The sequence below is a fragment of the Glycine max genome, chromosome 10 (genome assembly GCF_000004515.6).
Source record: "Glycine max cultivar Williams 82 chromosome 10, Glycine_max_v4.0, whole genome shotgun sequence".
NCBI lineage: Eukaryota > Viridiplantae > Streptophyta > Magnoliopsida > Fabales > Fabaceae > Glycine > Glycine max.
The window spans coordinates 43,932,606-43,952,362 of NC_038246.2; the positions used below are offsets into that span (position 1 = coordinate 43,932,606).

Genomic DNA, 19,757 nt, shown 5'->3' on the forward strand with positions numbered 1-19,757 from the left:
CATGTTCCCACCCCAGTCTACCACTCTCCTCCACCACCACCATACAAGAAGCCTTATAAGTACAAGTCTCCTCCTCCCCCAGTCCACTCTCCACCTCCACCACACTACTACTACAAATCACCCCCTCCACCCTACCACTACTAGAATATAGCCCTTTCATATCACACCCCCACATGGTAATTAATTTATCTTTCATACACATATTAGTATTTCATTGTTGATTAATATCTTACATTTTTTTAACCAAGATTCATCTTATGAAACATTCTTATACTATTTAAAATATTTTTGTCAGTTCATCATTTCATGTGAAATCTATTTGTTAGTGTTTTTTATTGATGGGATCGGACCTGGACTGACAGATTATATACGTGTTTGCTAGGATGTATACAGAAAGTGTGAAAATGAAAGCCATGGAGGGGGAAGGTGCAGTTGCAGTTTGCAAATCCACAAAGAAGTATAAATGTTTGATTATTGTTATTGTTTAGAGGACTCTGTCTAGTTAAAATAGTTATTGTGCTTTTGTTTTATCAGACAGTTGTAAGGCACTGTGTTCTACATGTGTTTGCAGTTGTCTGCATGCATTGTTATTTTCAAAGTCCGCTTTATCAAGCTGACAAGTCAAATAAATTATTCCCTCTCTCCTAGTAGTGGGGGAATAGATTTGTTCCTGTATCTGATCGAGGTTTTTATAATCGTCATAATATAATAACAATTTACGTTCATTTGTTATTTGGTAGTAGTATTGATTAATTAGTTAATTTTTAAGCATACTATTTAGTATACATAAATAGGGACATTATAATTTGGGGGAGCGTGGATGTCTTGGACAGTAAGTTCGATTGCTATATCTTTTGCCAATTTCCATCAAATAAATCATTTTTTACTCTTAAAAAAGAGTGAGCTTTGTGTTGTAGTATAACCATTAACTAAATAATTCATTTTCGGGTTCCGAAAGCATATTTTAAGAGAAATCACGAAGTCAGGAATAAACATAAATAATAGTACATAATAGATGTAAACATTTTGGTGAATAAGTAATAGGTGAGAATTTTTTATTTTCTAAAGTATCCCGTGATTTCTTTACGTAAAAGAAAATCTTCATTATTGGAATTGCTATCCCGGATTCGCGGTTGAGGAATGTTATAATTATAATAATAATTCTATGAAATAAAATTATTAAAGTTGTGGTTAATAATAAAGAATGTATTTAAAAATGTGTTGTTCAAGTTTTTCATTAGATACCCTGTTTAACCTCTTGGTGTGGATGTTTTAAAACGTTGATGTACACAGATTTAATATTTCACACAATCAAACCAACAAAAAAAGTTATTGAAGTCTGTTAATTCGAAATTAGAGAATTCATTTGCAAATATTCATCATGGTGTTCAGTCAAGTTAGGCGGCGGTTCAAATGTATTAGAATTTCATGTCTAGGTTAGTCTTGCTGTCAAGATTTTGTACCATGGGTAATTAACCTCTACTACCTCAATAAACTTAGACTATTTTAGGAAAAAAAGAAAATCACCCATGCCTTTCCATCCAATAGCATTCTTATCCTGTCACCATCAACTAGATTGATCTCTACATTTGAAAAAAATTAGAACTTTTCACTCACTCCAATCACTTTACAGAGCCAGCATATGTTCACTAAACTCAATTGTCATTGTCAAATTCCGTATTCAGACATGTATATTGAACTCGTATAAGATAACATAACTTTTCAGACTCTGCATTAAAATAATTCAAGTTTTTTTAAAGAAAAATGTTTATCAACAATCATATATTTATTTATTTAGGTGTGATTATATGATTTATGGTGTGATAAAACAAAAATAAAAAATATTGGTAAAAACCGGATGTGTTTAAAACAATCAGTACTTTGTTTGTAAGATTCATTTAGTTTAAATATTTTATAAACATTCATTTAGTTTGAAAACCGGATGTGTTTTATATATATAGCGTATAGCAAAAGGATAAAGTCTCATATAACTTAATTTTACATATTTTAAATATAAATATAATAAATAATTAAAATTCCCAATAAATAACAACCTTATGTTTATTTTCATATTTTAACTTTAAAAAAGAAATTAACATTATATAGTCTTTCATCCGTACCCAACCCACGTGTCTCGTTGCATGTTGAGCTTCAGTATTACATGCTGCCACCTTACCATGCACGTGGAACTACAGTCAAACCCCGCTGCTACACCGCCATTTGTAGTATCCTACCGCACCTACAGAAGGGTAGAATGGTCATTACAGATTGTAACATACACGAAAGAAAACAGTGTTAAAAGCGAGGAAGAAGAAGAGTGAAACTGTGGAAGCAGTTGCAGACCGAGCTAGCTAGCTAGCAAGCAAGCACAGAGATGGAGGCAAAGCGAGGCCATGCCCTCATGTGCTTGGCACGTGTTTCACTCTTCCTCTGCGCTCTAACCCTATCCGCTGCTCACGGAAGCACCACGGTTCAAGACATCGCGAGAAAGTTGAAACTCGGGGACAACGAGCTTCTGCGCACGGAGAAGAAGTTCAAGGTTTTCATGGAGAATTACGGGAGGAGCTACTCCACAGAGGAGGAGTATTTGCGCCGTTTGGGGATTTTCGCCCAGAACATGGTCAGAGCGGCGGAGCATCAGGCGCTGGACCCCACCGCCGTCCACGGCGTCACGCAGTTCTCCGATCTCACCGAGGACGAGTTTGAGAAGCTCTACACTGGCGTCAATGGCGGCTTCCCGTCATCGAATAATGCCGCCGGCGGTATTGCGCCGCCGTTGGAGGTGGACGGGCTGCCGGAGAATTTTGATTGGAGAGAGAAAGGAGCTGTCACCGAAGTTAAGTTACAGGTGTGTACGAGTTAAGACTTTAGTCTTATTTCTATGAAAATTCATGTTGTTATGATTTTTAAGGTATTACTATTATGGTTGGTCCAAGAATAAGGCCGTCCAAATTATTTGCATTAGGCTCCCAAAAGAAATTTATTTAATTTTTGGTTTGATTATTGAGGTGTATTTTTTCATTGAAGAAGTTGAAATCCTGTCAGAAGAAAATTCACTTTTGTTTTTCTAAGGTCTCTAATTTTTTGTAAGATACCTTAAGTTACCCAAAAATATGTTGAGTCAGGTATGAACTTAGTTATCGCAAAAGATCGTGAACTTATTATACATAGGTAGTTATCTTAACAGATCCTTAATGTCATACATGTCTACTTGTGATAAGAGTTGCATAAGTAATTTCGTTCTTAAGTTTTAATCCCACTTTATAATTTCTTGTTTATTTTAGTGTTTTTATTTAATCAAGTTCAGATGTTTATATATTTTGTATTTTTCTTTTATCAAAATTGAAATTTCTGACTTAACACCAACTTTTATCATGTGTGTGAATCTTTTGAGTTTTGACTAAAATACAAGTAAAAGCACTTAAAAAATTACACCTTAAATTTTGTCCTTTTGATCAATCGGTCTCTAAAGCATTTATACTTATTGGCGTCAGTTAAGGCAATATCAATTTTTCTTTTTCTAAAAGAAAAAAAAAAATGTTCTCGGTAATACTTGTCTCGTTCCTGATAAATAAATAGAAGAGTGCGAGATAGGTAGAAGGAACAGAGTGAAAAGAATCCAAAAGGAAGGTATATGAAAAAAATTAGAAGAGTCATAAAAAGAAATGAAAAAAACAAAGCTTAACTATTTTCCTTAGCTAATTAATGACAAGAAGATTAAATATATTTATCTGTCTTATGAATATTTCATATTTAAAAAAAGGATTCGGATGTTTTGTGCATAATAATTTGGATACAGGGTAGATGTGGATCATGCTGGGCTTTCAGCACCACAGGATCTATAGAAGGAGCCAATTTTCTTGCCACCGGAAAGCTCGTCAGTCTTAGTGAACAACAGCTCCTTGACTGTGACAACAAGGTATGTTTCTGTTAAATGCATAGAAAATATATATATATATATATATATATATATATATATATATATATATATATATATATATATATATATATATATATATATATATAAATTTCACAAACTCTATGCATCCCGATTCATTTCTGAACAAAGATTTTTCTTTACAAAAATCAATTTTGCTATTTCTATTCTTTTTAATAATTTTGTCCCTGATTTCTTCTTGTTCTATTTCTTTTTCAAAGTGTGACATAACAGAAAAGACTTCATGTGACAATGGGTGTAATGGAGGTCTTATGACAAATGCCTACAATTATTTGCTCGAGTCTGGTGGGTTGGAGGAGGAGTCTTCATATCCCTACACTGGGGAGAGAGGTGAATGCAAGTTTGATCCAGAGAAAATAGCAGTTAAGATCACAAATTTCACCAATATCCCTGCTGATGAGAACCAAATTGCCGCATATTTAGTAAAAAATGGTCCACTTGCTAGTAAGTCCCCCCTTTCCCTAATTAATAATGAATGTCTCAATGTATTTTTTTAGTTTAAAACAACATTATTCATGAACTTTAATGTGCAGTGGGCGTGAATGCAATTTTCATGCAAACATACATTGGTGGTGTCTCATGCCCTCTCATATGTAGCAAGAAAAGGCTGAACCATGGTGTGTTACTTGTGGGATATGGTGCAAAAGGCTTCTCAATTCTTAGGCTTGGCAACAAACCATACTGGATCATCAAGAATTCGTGGGGGGAGAAATGGGGAGAAGATGGCTATTACAAGCTCTGCAGAGGGCATGGCATGTGTGGAATAAACACTATGGTTTCTGCTGCAATGGTGCCTCAACCACAAACAACACCTACAAAGAATTATGCTTCTTATTAGCTATGCACTTAAGGAAATCTAAATAAATATTTTTCATTCTAGGTGATGTATCATGTATGTACCAAAATATTTTGGTACGTAAGTCTTTTAAAAAGTTTGCATCTCCTCTTTGGTTTTCCTTAGTTCTGAAAGTTATCTCCTAAGAAGACAATCATATGTACTGTACGTAGTGTGAAGATATAGTATTGTATGCTGCAGAATATGATTGTCTAATAAGGTGGACTAGCTGTAATAAAAGATATTTCCAGGTTGAAAACAGAGCAAATCATGTTAAAGAGCTATAACATTTTCTGCAGGTTAGAAAAGAATTTTGGTAACTGATGGAGTTGATGAGAAAAGTGTAATTTTAAGATGGTGTTCAAAATTTTATGGAGGATTAACAACGATGGCAAAAGATGGACCTCCAATCCACATACCAATAATGCCAATATAGTTTTGCTAAAATAGTCCCTTGTCTTTTCTCGCTTCCTTGCAATTTATGAGCGATCAAATATAACTAATAACAATTTTTTATTCACGCATATCTATTCTAATTATATTTTCTAATTCACCAAAATATTACGTCTAGAAGATTCTTAAACCAAATAATCATTTCTATACGGTTAAATTTGTTTCATTTTTTTTTGTAGTGGATTATTGAGGAGATTATTAGCAGTACTATAAGACATGCATTGTGTTAAATTTTGCACGCTTAGATGGTGTAATAGATTGGGGCTTGTGTCGTTAGACACATGGGTGTTGCTAGAGCACCAGTCATTCTTTGTGCACCCAACAATAAAATTTCATTCTGAAAATATTCTTATTGTTTTCTTCTTTCCTTTAAGTTACTTTATTTTTACAGTAACGCAACCATTCCTTTGTTTTTTCAGTTTTTTTTTTTACTTTTTCAATGATGATTGTTGTGGGAGTTATTTTGATTGTTAACAGAGAGAGATACGTTGAAAGTAAGTCAACATTATTTTTTTTTTTGCGTATATGATTGTTCTGAAGCGTTCAATATTTCTCAGGTATTAATGTGATTTATTGTTATTAAATAAATAAAATGAATGTTCCTTTGAAGACTAAACTTGTGTGGATTGCATTGTAGATGTTTGTTACCCAAGATGGTGTTTTACAGTGGACTCAATTTGTTGCTTATGAAATTGGATTTTTGGTGATGATTATGAGGTCAGACACAAATGCTGGTATGAGAGGAAGGACTTCATTTGTCTTAATTGGTTGTGAAAGGAGTGGTTAGTATAAGTTTAGGAAGGAAGATTTTATAAGAAGAGATACTGGTAATAGGAAATGTGGGTGTCCCTTTAAGCTTCATGGAAAACCAGTGGTTGGAGGCCAATGATGGATGGTGAAGTTAATGTGTGAGGGTCACAATCATGAAATGACAAAGTCATTAGTTGGACATCCATATGTTGATCGATTGGCTAAGGATGAAAAGATAATTATTGCCGATATGACAAAGTCAATGTTGAAACTAAGAAATATTTTGCTAACGATGAAGGAGTACAATGCCAATAGTTGTATAACAATCAAACAAATATATAATGTAAGAAGTGCATATCGTTCTTTCATAAGAGGCAGTAATACTAAAATGCAACATCTAATGAAGCTTCTTGAACGAGATCAATATATTCATTGACATAGATTAAAGGATGAAAATGTTGTACATGATATCTTCTTGTGTCATCTTGATGCAGTGAAGTTATGAAATGCCTTTAATTTAATATTTTTTTATAGATAATACCTACAAAACAAACAGGTACAGACTCTCGTTACTTGACTTTGTTGGTGTGACACCAATGGAGATGACATTCTTTGTTGGTTTTGCCTATTTAAAAAGAGAACGTTTAAATAATGTGGTTTGGATTCTAGAACAATTTTGAGGTCTTTTTCTAAGACGTGATGCTCTCCTAGAGTTATTGTTACCGACAAAGATATAGCATTGATGAATGCAGTGAAAATTGTATTCCTTGAGTGTACCAACTTGTTGTGTAAGTTTCACATCGACAAGAATGTAAAGGCAAAATGTAAATCTCTAATTGGTAAGAAAAATGCACGAGATTATATCATGGATGCCTAGAAGAGTTTGATTGATTATTGGGTGCACCAATAACTCTGTTGGCTGCATGTAGAAAAACCCTAGACACATAGCAAACACAACCCAACTCTTGTATGTGTCAAGGCCTTACATTGCATGGGTGTTCCTTAGAATGCTAAAAATAATTAATTAAGTTTTTCATATAAGAAATAGTCCATTTTAATAAAATTATCTAACATTCTTTTTTCTCCTAGATACTTGAAACAAATTTGTGTTTCATTTTAATATTTGTCGTCATACTACATCCGTTAAGTGATGATGTGGTAGACATAGTGTCACATCATCACACTTAGTCACTAACCATGTAAGCACAGACCATCACATCAATGCCACATCATCAACTTCTTCCTCTTCTCCATCGTCGTGAAAAACGTCATTAAATGAAAAGGTTCAACACTTTTTTATCTCCGTCGGGAGTGTAGTGATCCGATCTGGCTTTCCAAACACGTTGTCATCGTCCCATACTCCTCGGAGTTCATCGACGAAGATCCTGACCAGCAAATTTCCTACCAGCAGCCAAAGCTCACCATGTTCTGCAAAAAACTTGGCGTCAACTAGAGATTGAGATCCATCGTCGCCGTCTGAAGCTTGGCGAGCTCTTCAAACTGCTTGTGTTTACCACCAGAGCCACCCTTATTAGACCTCGAACCTGGGAACCAAAAATTCGGGTTAGAATCTCGAACTCTCCACTTGCCGATACAGGTAACTTCTCCTTCGAAGGCGTCATCGGCAGAGGGAATGGGAGCATTTAGACCGAGAAGCTCCGGCATGGGCCAGCTGATGATGTGACACTGATGTGGCGGCATGTGCTTACGTGGTTAGTGACTAAGCATGATGACTTGACGTTTCGTCTATCATGTCATCACTTAACGGATGCAGCTTGACAATAAGTACTGAAATGACACAAAAAAAATTTAGATATCTAGGAAAAAAAAGAATGTTAGGTAATTTTTTACAAAACAAACTATATTTTAGGTATGAAAACTTAATTAAGAAAAAAATAGTTTTAAAAGAATAACTAATGAGTATTTTAAATAATTTATTTTTATTTAAAAAATAGTTGTAGTATAAAATTATAACTGGTTTTATAAAAATAGTATTTTAAATAACTTATTTGTATTCATGATTTTTTTTATAGATAAACATAATTTTGTTCATTCTTAATTAGTTATCTAATTGGTTTTAGATATAATTGGTTATATAATTAATTTATTCATAATTATCTATACACTCATATTTTAAAAATAATAATTAATTATATCAAATTATAAATATATTTTCAAAATTAGTTATGATTATAGTTATAATATTTACTTATAATTTAATCATTATTAAGTATAGTTATAATTATGTAAATACTCACTTTATGATTTATGAGCACCCCTAGTGTTCCTTCACTAAAAAAATTCTTTGCTTTTTCATTTTAAAAAATCTTTTTGCATTATTTAAATTTTCTAATTACTGATTATATGTTCAACATATCGTTCAAGAACGTGGATATCGGTTGCATTCTCCACCCGACTGGTTTTCTCGACGCACTATAACTATTTTAAAAAAACTATAAGTAACTTTGTAACATAGGACAAGCATTCCGTTGTAGTCTAGTTGGTTAGGATACTCGGCTCTCACCCGAGAGACCCGGGTTCAAGTCCCGGCAACGGAACTTTTGTTTTTGTCCTCTTTGATTCTGTTGCCTGTAAGTACCTAATTTGTTTTTGATTTGTTGGTTTCTCATATTGTTAGTAACTACTAGATGCACCTTTTCTCATAATGACTTGTACCAGAAACAAAACAGTGTTCCTTTTATTATTTCTTCAAACTAATTATTGTGTTATTCTTGTAAGTATTATGAAACTTTTTATACAAATAAAAAAAGTGAGATTTTTAAGCATTATATTATCTTCAAATTCATGGAGATTTTGTACTTTGTACTATACATTCCTTGAATAAGTGAGGTAAATTTATAATTTAAAAGTTTGAGTGGTTACTTTAATTTATTGGTATAATTTTTATTTGAGTAAATTACACCCACACTCCCCGTGTTTTTTCTCAAATTACATTCGATATTCTTATTTTAGATTACTTTCATCTTCCTTTTGTTAACATTATTAACTAATGTCAATTGAAACATGTAAGCAAATAAAATTGTCTTAACATTTTTTGTTAAACTCACACCCCATGTGTTTTTTTCTCAAATTGCACTTAATATCTCTCCCTTTTTTACATTACTTTTACACTCTTCTGTTAAGGTCGTTAACTAATGTCAATTGAAACATGTGAGCAGATGAAATTGTTCTAATATCTTTGTTAAATACTCAATAATAATAACAATTGACCATGTGAATGGATCTTTCTTAAGATAATAACCGCTTTTTCCTTTAATATTTAACTCTTACTTCATTGTTGCTAACATTTGAAAAGATGTCGCTCTTGATTGAGACGTTGTATCAAACACCTAATCATCAAAAATAAATATTTTAAAGAAAGGAGTTAAAAACACAAATGCAGGAGCAAAATACTATAATTTGAAGCGAAGGACCATATTCAATTAATAGGCATTACTGGGAACACGTCCAACAAAAAATGCAACAACCAAACAATCCAACACACAAAAAAATTGAACTAAAAAGAAGAAGAAGGAACGATGTTAACACATACGTACCAACAAGGTGGATTCACGTCCAATTAGAGAGAAAAAGGTGGGAGAATGTTAAAATATTTTTAGGTTAAAATAATATCATGTCTTTTATGGAGTTAAGAGAAAGAATATAAGAGTATTTTAGACATAAATTTTCATTAAAAGTCATGTGACCAATATGTGTTTACTTTCTGGTAAATTGTTAAACAATGTTTAGGATGAAAGACATTTGAGTGTAACGTGAGCTAAACAATTAAGAGAATTTTTGTAGGTGTAAAAAATAAGGAATATCATATGCAATTTGAAAAAAGTATAGAGAATGTGAGTGTAATTTATTCTTTTTATTTTTATTATGTTTTGATGATGAAATTAGTCATTATGTATAAAGAATGTCTACATCTACAATTTGGGAGACCGAAGATAAAATTAGATGATTTATCATTTTGAGATAAATCATTTGTATTTTTTATGATCGTGGAATGAATGATACATGACCCACTAGTCGAATGGGATGAATCTTTAAATAAACTCAATCAAAAGTGTTTTTTTTATTTATTTACCATAACCTATTTAAAAGATTTTGATTTGAAATTATTTCATTATTAGATTTTGAATATTTTAAATTCTTAAAACTTTTTGAAGGAATTTTTTTTTGAATAATCAATAAGGATTTTTGGTTAACTTTTATAATCCAATAATTTTAGTTATTGATAAGTTTAGGGTCAACATAAAAGTAAATTTATAAATTTGTTCTTAAAAAATAATTAATTTTGATTTTTTCTTGAGTTTTATAGCCAGTTCAATGTTACGTTTCTTATACATGTATTAATTTTTTTTAATTTATAGGAGTAATATTATTTATTGTTTTGAATTTTAATATATTATTAATTATTTAATTTATTTTTTAATAAATATATGTTAATATATATGTCAATAGATATTTAAATATATGCACATGCTCGAGAAAAATGTTATTATTGGAATGCTTTCCAAGTAAAATCTATCTTTTACTTTGATGATATCTTTATTTTTTATTTTTTATTTTTTACTTTAAATTATACAAGAATTCTATATCAATCATTAAAATAACTATAATGATTTTTTCACCAAAATCAGAACCTTTACCAATTTCACGTAAATCTTTATTAAGTGTTGATTGACATTATTGATTGACGTTCAATTAATATTGATTTAGGTCGAAGACATTTTTATATCCTTGATCGAACTTTCTCATTAACAATTAATAATATTTGATATAAATTGGACTGATATTAATCAATAATTTAAATTATTTTATTAAAATAAGTTAACATTAAATATTTAAATTCATATTTTATTTAATTATGATTGTTTCCTTTTTAAATTGTTTACAATGATTTATTATAAAAATATATTAAAAAATAATTATAAATCTAAAAAAATAATAGAATAAAATATTTGTTGAAGTTATTTAAAGTAATAACATAATATTGTATAGATTATAGAGCGGATAATAACAACACCAAAAAAATTAGTGAAAAATAATTAGTGAACCGCACAAAAAAAAATACTATGGATTAATAGAATGGTTTGTAGAATCAGGTGAAAAAACATAATATAATATTGCATAATTATAAAATGAGTTTCGTTTAGTTGTGAGTGTTTGTCTGTCCTTTTTGAAGTTATTGTCACCTTCAGTAGGTGTATGCTTTTATTCTTTTCATTTATATTTAATTGAATGAGTTAGAAGTACTATTAAGACTTATGTTTTTATTATGGGATGATAAATTAATTATGATGGAATGTAGATAATTTATCTTAGAATTTAAGTATTTTATCTTATATTAGAAACTAAAGTTCGTATCTTAAATTAATAGAATAATATGAGAATAAAAAATGTGAAAAAGGTAATGAAAAGACATGATTTTAATGTGAAAAAATGAGTTATAAAGTTATCGAATTAGATTTAAATGTCTTTAAATGTCTTTGTAAGAGATGTAATCCTGGATGTTGACTAATAAATGGTATTATAGTAGATATTTTTACAAGTACAGTGTGACTTAAGGATAAATCTGATGAAAGCTAGTGAACATGTAACATCTTAAACGAATAACACTAGATGAATACAAAACATGCTGAAAAGTTTCATGTTAATTTATGAGAACAAACATTAATTATGAATGCAAGAAAAACATATTGTTGAGGTCTCCAAAATGATTATGGGTTCTAACCAACAAGGAATTGAGTAGGGTGTCATTATGTGAAGTGTTATTGTGTGTAGAAGATGACAATATGGGATGTTACAAATTCACATTTTTAATGAATAAATAATTATGATAATTATAAATAACATTCTACAAAATTTAAAAATTATTGATTATCTTGTTGTATAAAATCAAAATCCATTTAAGATTCAATGATTTCATTGACAAATTAAATAAGAATCTACAATTTTTTAAAAATATAATCGAATAGTATCCTAATAAAATGAATATGTTTACATAATAAGAATAATATTTATTTAATTGAATAATATCATTTAACAAAAATCAATATATAACATACGACATTATTTTTTTTGTTAATAATTAGTCCCATTGAGTTATAATCAATTATTAATTATAGGTAATAATCAATTATGAATTGGACTAATAGAATAGATTAAATATTAAAATAGAATATTTGTGTAATATAATGAATAATACTGAACAGAATGATTTTGGGATTTTCACGTGATATAATCCAAAAAATTAAATACTCTTAGTTGATAAACTGATAAAAAATATAGTTGATGATTGATTTCTAAATTTATTAATTTATTAATTTTCAAATAATATATATTTTGTTATATAAATTTAAAAACTAGTTTTGTTAAGAAATGACTAAATTCAGTGACTAAATTATAGCTAAATTAATAAATTCAAAGAATAAATTAAAGCTATTTTATCATAAAACTGATAAGTTCAGAAATTATATTAAACACACACAAATTCTGAAATATTAAATTAATACAAATTATCATTTTCAATATATTTGTTTTTACTTCTAAAAACGTAAAGACAGGAAACGTGTGTGGCTCTTACAAGCTGTGAAATAGTTGCCTCGTTATGACCTCAAATGACTAAAAGCCCCTCAAATATCATTTTTATTCTTGTCCGCATTGCTGTTGTGACTGGTTGGTGGTGGGTATCGTAGTCATATGGATATTATACGTGTACAATTGTTGTACAACAGCAACGTTTATCCAAAATCTAGCAAATGAAAGCAAAAGGAAATGAAAAGGGATAATTCTAATTATTTATAATAACTTTTTTTAATCTAGGAGAGAAATAAATAAATAAAAAGATAAAAGCATGCAATAAAATGAATAATGTAACGGAAAAAAGGCTTAATTTTACCTTTTTCTCTCCTCATATAATTGTAATTTTCCAAAAAAAATTATTTTTAGTTTATTTATTAATTTAATTATCTGTATTTCTGTTAAATAGTAAATACTATAAAGTTAATAAATACTGTATCAAAATTATACAATTTAAATAATAAGAAATTAAATTAAAAAAAATAAGAACCAAATTTACAAATTAACGATAATGTGAAACTAAAAGTATAATTAAGAAAAAAGGCAAACTTAGAAAGCATGGTGAGAATTTATCATGAAATTAGTGTTGAAAAAATATTGTGAGTACTTATTATAAATAATGTAAAAAAAAAAAAAGAAGAACTGGTGGCAAGTCGCCACAGACACATACACACGTCCACAAGCAGAAAATGAAAACGTTGAGAGCTGAGAAAATGACATGTTTTTGTGAATGCTTGTAATGACTCAGACCCACGTTTTCAAAATCGTACCTTGAAATTCTCTGCTTCTGTTTCACTTGCAATTAATCTCTTTGCTCAGCCACCACCCACCACCCACCACCAACCGTGACTCAAAGCACCATAAGGGTATGGCCCAGTTCCTTCTTTTATCAACACATTACAGAAAAAAGTTAGTTTTTTTTTTTGTTTCGTTTTGTTTTGTTTCATGTTTCATTTTCATTTGCTGGTTTTCTGATTCAGATCTCGGTTTTGTTTTTTCTTTTGCTGAATGCATTGCTCGTCGATGATGGCCCAATGTTGATGGCTTTTGTCTCTTACTTGGAACTATTATAAATCTCTTAATCTATTTGTTGTTTGCTTTGGATTTTTTTTATGCTCTTTGCATGCATGCTTGCTAGTTTTAATTGCTTTGTAAATGAAGCTGTCTTATATTAATTGTGCATTTGAAACTGACACAAGTCTTGAGCTGTATGTTTTGATGATGTGAAAATTGATTTGCAGGGATTATATTATCCAAAATCCACTGTCCTTGATTGGTCTGAAATTCTGTTTCTTTTTTGTTTATTTAAAAGCAATGTTGGGTGTTTCATGTGTGGTAGATTTGAGATCTAGAAGTAACATATATGTGTTCTTCACCTGCTGTATTTTTTACTATTTTTTTTATAAGCCTTCACCTGATGTATTTATCTCAGATCTGGAAGGGAAGTGGATTGAATTAATAGATAAAATTTTCATTTTATGATATTATATTGGAGTGATACATGATGGTAGGGTTTTTGATAATTAGGGTCTCTCCATTTAATAGATCTAGGTGAAATTCTATGCCTTGACAATGAGGATTTCTCCATATCCAGACTCATTAGCGTGCATCAAGTTTTTATAGGGTATCAGGGAGTGGGGGAATGGCTACGTTCACTATAATTCAGGTTGCTCTAACTGTAGGAATTAGTGTTCCTGTACCTAAAATAACCAAAAATGAATATCAGCAGCATGCATTTGTTATAGCCTGGAGTTTGAATTTGTGAGACCACACATTCTGTCATCTAGTCATTTATGAATGTTGTTGTGATTTGTGAGTAACTCATGAAATTTACTTTTCATCCCCCCCCTCCTTTTTTTTTTTCCATTTGTACTTACCTTGTTGAATTTTTCCTTTTGCCAGTTTTATTAACTAGTGTTGCACAACAAACACAAATTGCACTTTGCCAATATTTTTCTTTTTGAAGCTGTTTCCTCATTATGCAGCAACAATGATTGATGACCATCAGTTCTTTTTGAATCCCGTGACATTCAAGTGGCTATAATCATAAGGAAGCTTGGAGGTACTTCTAGTCTTTAGAAGGAAACAGGCATTAATATTTATTGTATAATTATTGCGGGGATTGGTCATTTAATTTGGATATGATGGAGTTCTGTGCTGAAAGTTCCCATTCGAATGGGAAACACACTTTGAAGCATTCTAAATCTGCAGATGAAGTGAAGAGATCCAGAGAAAAGGCCCATAGAAGTTCTCATTCCAATGGAAAGCAAAATGTGAAGCAAACTTCTACTTTTGTTAATCATGGTGAGCTTGTCATTGTAATTTTCATAATCTAGCACTTAACCAGTCATTTTCCTTTAGTTGTATTTGTTTATCTATTTTTCTCTAGTTTACAACTTGAAAAGCAATAAACTACTACCTCTGTTCCTTTTTAACTGTCAGATTTTTGGAGAATTTTTGTTCCTATTTATCTGTCGCTTGCAAAATTCAATATCACATTAATTGTTATTTTATCAATTATACCCTCACTTGTCTCATAATCTTTAATTAATTTATTCATGCGTTTATTGTGGAGTGGAAAGAGAAAGGGGTAAAAATAGGAAACTTCACAACAATTTTATTAAAATCAAGAAAATTTATTGCATTTTTTGGTTTCTACATAATAACCTTAAAAACAGATGAAAAGGAACGGAGGGAGTATCCATTCTAGTACAAAGATGGTATATAATAATTTTTTTTTATTTGCTGAATAACTTGAGGAATTTAGGAGGAAATTGAACCTGGGAAGTAAAAATAGAAAATGGCTAAATATATGGATTCACATGAAGGTTAACCCAAATTAGACATTTTTGTGTTTTGCATCTGGAAAAAAAAAATGCGATCCCTTGTTTTATCATACCGATCAATGACTTTGGTATGGAAAAATATAACAAATCATAACATCTGAAAACCAGATATCTTGGATCAAAAGCTATATAGGGTAGTATGACAAAAGCAACAACAACAAAGAAAGAAGAAACACTTGATGTGAGAGCCACACTATACAATTAATGCCTGTGCATTGGCAAAAATAATACTTATACTTATCATTTCTCTGTAATTAGGGAGTCATGATAGTTGCAGGATTATCAATATCTTGTGCAGGGCATATGTAATTTCCTCTATGGGTTCAGTCAGGTTCTTAGGATTTGTTGTCTATTACTCAGAACCTGTCTTATACCCACCCTCTATTTGTATTTAAGTACCCCTGGTACTAATCTATAATATATCTTATTTTTGCTGAGCAAAAAAACCTATACTTATCATTTACAGTTGAGTAGCTATTTACAATTATGGATATGAGGGAACGGCAGCTATGGTGAAAGCAAAGTTTTGTCATGGGAATGCTAATGGTTAACAGTTATGGAAAATAATCAATAAAAAAAGCTTCAGAATATACCTAATTGTGCTAACTGATAATGAAGTAGCTTAAGAAAATGCTCTTTGGGACACTAACAGTGTGTTTTCCTGTTTGGTTAAGTAACATAATTAGGCATTTATTCGATAAGAGCTGAGTCATTAGCTTGATTTTGAAACTTAATGAAATAAGTTCAAAAGAGATTATTTTGATAAGTTTCACAATGAAACTTGTTGAAGTAAGCTGAAACGAACTTATGAAAAGATCACCAGTCACTTTTGTAAGCTAATGAGCTCTGTATAAGCTTTTTCAAACGCTTCCTAAATCAATTCTAGAAAAATGTACTGTTGGGTACTTCTGACATGTAATGACATCCTATTTAAACTTTCAGCAAATGTAAATACCTTTTGGATCTATATATTTGAGGACTCCAATTATGTAATCCGAGAGAATATGCTTCAAATATCTAACTTGCTGACAAATAATTAAAGAAACAAAGAATGAAACAGTACTAGCTTTATCATAATTTTTCTGTTTCGTTTTCATTATTTAATTATTCTTAGCTTTATGATACTTTTTGCTATTCTGTTCACATTTTAATTTTGCTGCTGTTTTTTAAAACCTTGTACGGATGAATATATTTGCAGCTGCAATTGCTTGGCATGAGGATAGAACAAAATGGGTTGGTGATAAGTCTCAACATCCACCAAGAACAGCTAAGGATCCAATTATTAGGTATAACTAAAACCAACACTCTTTTTTGTCATTCACAGTGGGATCAATCATTGTTATTATTATAGTCATGAAAAAAGGTTTAGAAGGTGTTCTATCTTGTATTTTTTATGAGGAAAAAAAAAAGGAAATGAGATAAGATAATGGTTTAGAAGGGTTTTTTTCATACATATTTTTCTAGTTTCTTATAGATAGTTACAGTCTTATGGGCAGAATTGGAGTTTCTCCATTCCTTAAGACATGGGAAATCATTGTTCTCATGCCTGTTATCTTTTATACCAGTTTTATGCTGAATCCTATTCATCACCTGATAAAAAATCTTGGCCAATGAATTAAAATCGCCTGTGCTGTTTCTGGCATCAAAAGAACTCATTTAATCATGATCCCTTTTTCTGGTCTATAAGCATGTTCCTTTTAATGAGTCACACACATGTTTATTCATTTTTATTTACTTTAATTCATAAGTTGATGGTAACTATGACTTGCACATAAATTTTAAATATCTATTCCACATATGTAATAATTATTAAATTACTAAAGTGGTTGTAAACTTCAAAATCAATTGAATTTGACTGATATCAGTATCACCCATTGTTAGAATGTAATAACTAGCAATTACTAATTCTAGAAGAAACAATATCCATGACTCATGAAGTTTCTAAGAATAATAAAATCTTTAACAAGTATTGAAGAGAACTTATATAAAAATATATATTTGTAAACAAAAAAAAATAGAAATGAAAATTTCCAAGGTAAAACAAATAAGAAAAGTGTTGGCTTTAAGTTCAGTAAGTTTGGATTTCATGTGGATTCTCATGTTACAATTTTAATGTTTTATTTGTCCATTTTGAGTAATCTGATCTGATCTGATCCACCGGTATCATTAAGTCTGATGCAACTTGGCAAAAAGAGTATTAATTTATGCATGCATGTTTTCAGTTGCCACATTAGTTGTAGATTATTACATAGTATATGTGCTATATGCATTGCTAATAGCTTTATCTGAATATTAGATTTGAGCTTCTTATGCCTCTCTTTTCACTTAATTAGGAGAATAAATAAAATGATGGCTTATCTTTGTTGGTATTTATGTTTGATTATCTTTCAGAAGAGATTGTAGTTTTAGGGATACTTTTCACGGCTAAATCTGTGATTTATTACCAACTGGTTTATAAATTCCTGTAATATATGCTTTCTACAGTTCTGTGCATTCGTTTGGCATAGTTTCTTAAGGAAACTTAACAATTTTGAACATTTATATTTCAGCTGGTCAACATCATATGAAGAGCTGCTGTCAACTAACGAACCTTTTGCTGAGCCAATACCCTTACCAGTAAGATTCTGAAATGCTTACCTTAAAGAATCTATCTAATGCATGAAAATGTATGTGTTCGTATGGATCTCATAATGTAAAAATCTATTTATAATATATAAATCTTGAAGTGAACTAGTGTTAACAATTCAGTTAACCCTTTTCTTGCCACATCAGTGTTTTGGTTGTTCTGGAGTGATTCAATACTTCAATTTCTCACTTTCTGTTAACCAATTTACACCCGCTTCAACGATTCTTACTTCAATACTTGTGCATTTGTTTTGTAGCTTTACCTACTACCACACTTTGAAGGAATCTTTAATGTTGTTGTCTTTCAGAGAACTCCAACATAACATTTTATAATTAGACTTAAATATGTCTAAGGTCCATGATAAATGACTGAGAACAGATAAATGACTGAGTTTTGTTCTGGGTCTCTAATAAATTTTTTGTTGTTGAATCTTTGATATATTTAAACTTTTTTAGTGAATCCCTACTATCAGTTAAGTGATGATGCTTCATCTTGCAAACTGATTTTTCCAACATTATCAACAGTTGTGATGGTATCAAAACAAAAGTTTTAATATATCAAAGACTCAAAACAACGAAAAATTTATTAGAGATCTGAAACAAAATTCGATCATTTATCAATAACCTTAAACATGTTTAAGTCTATAATAATTCATTAGAAGCTAAAAAAACTTCCTGCATATTTCCTTCATGTGCTGAAACAAATTTGATGGATTGGTGACTTATGCAGGAGATGGTAGATTTCTTAGTCGATATTTGGCTTGAAGATGAAGGCTTCTTTGACTAAATTGTTGAAAGTTTTAGTTAAATGGCAACTGAAACAAGAAATTTTTAAAGCCTTTGTAGGTGTCCACATATTGATCAGGATGGTGAAGGGAGACAATCGATGGTCTCCACATTAACCTCCTAGCATGAAATCCTTTTATATGTAGAAGTAATCTTCAGGGTTAATGGTTATTATTTTCCACCATTTATCTAATAGAAAATTTCATTGTTTTATATACATGTATGTAGTTTATTTGTATCTGCTGATCCATCAGCAAACATACAAGTTCATATGCATGTCCTAAATAGATGCTTTGATCAATGCCACTTATACATTCATAATTGAAAAGTTAATAATTAACTTTGGCGTGAGAATTGAGATGTGTCTTGTAGAAGCTTGAGATAATTAGATACTGGGTTGCTTGAGATGTTGTGGAGTTCTCTTAAGTCTTAAGTCACCGCTTAGTTCTCTTATGTCTTAAGTCACAGTTTTTCTTTTTTCTTTCTTTGGCATAAACATCACACTCACACGAGTGTACTAATAGTTTATTTCTATCTGAATTGCTTCTTTATATAATCGTTTAGAGCCTCTCACCGTCACCGGGGTTTTGCAATTTTTACACCTTTAGATAAACGTTGGATCACTTTTGACTTTAGTAAAAGTAACTCTTGCAGGTAAAATTGAAATGTTTATATTAAGCTTTATTAGTTGTCACTAAAGTTATTAAATTCAAGTCAATTCAATTTAATATTTTTTAAATAAAATTAAGATAATTCAAATCAAGTTTATTATAAATACTAAACTTCCATTAAAAGACACAACAAACGGCGACGGATAAATACAGGGTATTTTACTAATCTATATAAATTAGAAACTGGCCAGTGGATTTTTTACAGGACTTCTAATTATGGTTGATGAAAAGATAATTTATTT

General features: G+C 30.4%; 2 protein-coding genes, 1 long non-coding RNA gene and 1 other non-coding gene across 6 annotated transcripts; all 4 read left to right on the forward strand.

Moving 5' to 3' along the window:
• LOC100804125 (uncharacterized) lies at positions 1 to 725 on the forward strand. Its single transcript, XR_416504.3, has 2 exons — positions 1 to 176; positions 383 to 725. It is a non-coding gene; the product is annotated as an uncharacterized lncRNA (long non-coding RNA).
• A 1,637-nt stretch (positions 726 to 2,362) lies between these two features.
• Positions 2,363 to 5,054, forward strand: CP3 (cysteine proteinase). The gene is made up of 4 exons (NM_001249959.1): positions 2,363 to 2,848; positions 3,800 to 3,919; positions 4,159 to 4,402; positions 4,492 to 5,054. Exons 1-4 carry the CDS (start codon positions 2,375 to 2,377, stop codon positions 4,794 to 4,796), a joined length of 1,143 nt encoding a protein of 380 aa, NP_001236888.1. The 5' UTR covers positions 2,363 to 2,374; the 3' UTR covers positions 4,797 to 5,054.
• A 3,427-nt stretch (positions 5,055 to 8,481) lies between these two features.
• TRNAE-CUC (transfer RNA glutamic acid (anticodon CUC)) lies at positions 8,482 to 8,554 on the forward strand. The gene has a single exon. It is a non-coding gene; the product is annotated as a tRNA-Glu (tRNA).
• Positions 8,555 to 13,207: 4,653 nt separating this feature from the next.
• Positions 13,208 to 19,198, forward strand: LOC100306038 (uncharacterized). Of its 3 annotated transcripts, none has more exons than XM_003536280.5 (5): positions 13,208 to 13,453; positions 14,573 to 14,891; positions 16,632 to 16,719; positions 17,983 to 18,049; positions 18,789 to 19,198. In XM_003536280.5, exons 2-5 carry the CDS (start codon positions 14,729 to 14,731, stop codon positions 18,843 to 18,845), a joined length of 375 nt encoding a protein of 124 aa, XP_003536328.1. In that variant the 5' UTR covers positions 13,208 to 13,453; positions 14,573 to 14,728; the 3' UTR covers positions 18,846 to 19,198. The 3 variants fall into 3 exon arrangements, with proteins under 3 accessions (XP_003536328.1, XP_006589398.1, XP_040861792.1); XM_006589335.4 differs by having other exon boundaries at positions 13,210 to 13,496; XM_041005858.1 differs by having other exon boundaries at positions 13,210 to 13,453; positions 14,490 to 14,891.
• The last annotated feature ends 559 nt before the right edge of the window (positions 19,199 to 19,757 follow it).

Bases quoted from the DNA above. Each gene is read 5' to 3' on its own strand.
- CP3 (NM_001249959.1), top strand. From the start codon at position 2,375: ATGGAGGCAAAGCGAGGCCATGCCCTCATGTGCTTGGCACGTGTTTCA. The intron at 2,849-3,799 runs GTGTGTACGAGT...ATTTGGATACAG, and splicing joins TCACCGAAGTTAAGTTACAG to GGTAGATGTGGATCATGCTG. The intron at 4,403-4,491 runs GTAAGTCCCCCC...TTTAATGTGCAG, and splicing joins AAAAAATGGTCCACTTGCTA to TGGGCGTGAATGCAATTTTC.
- LOC100306038 (XM_003536280.5), top strand. From the start codon at position 14,729: ATGATGGAGTTCTGTGCTGAAAGTTCCCATTCGAATGGGAAACACACT. The intron at 14,892-16,631 runs GTGAGCTTGTCA...ATATATTTGCAG, and splicing joins TTCTACTTTTGTTAATCATG to CTGCAATTGCTTGGCATGAG. The intron at 16,720-17,982 runs GTATAACTAAAA...TTTATATTTCAG, and splicing joins GCTAAGGATCCAATTATTAG to CTGGTCAACATCATATGAAG.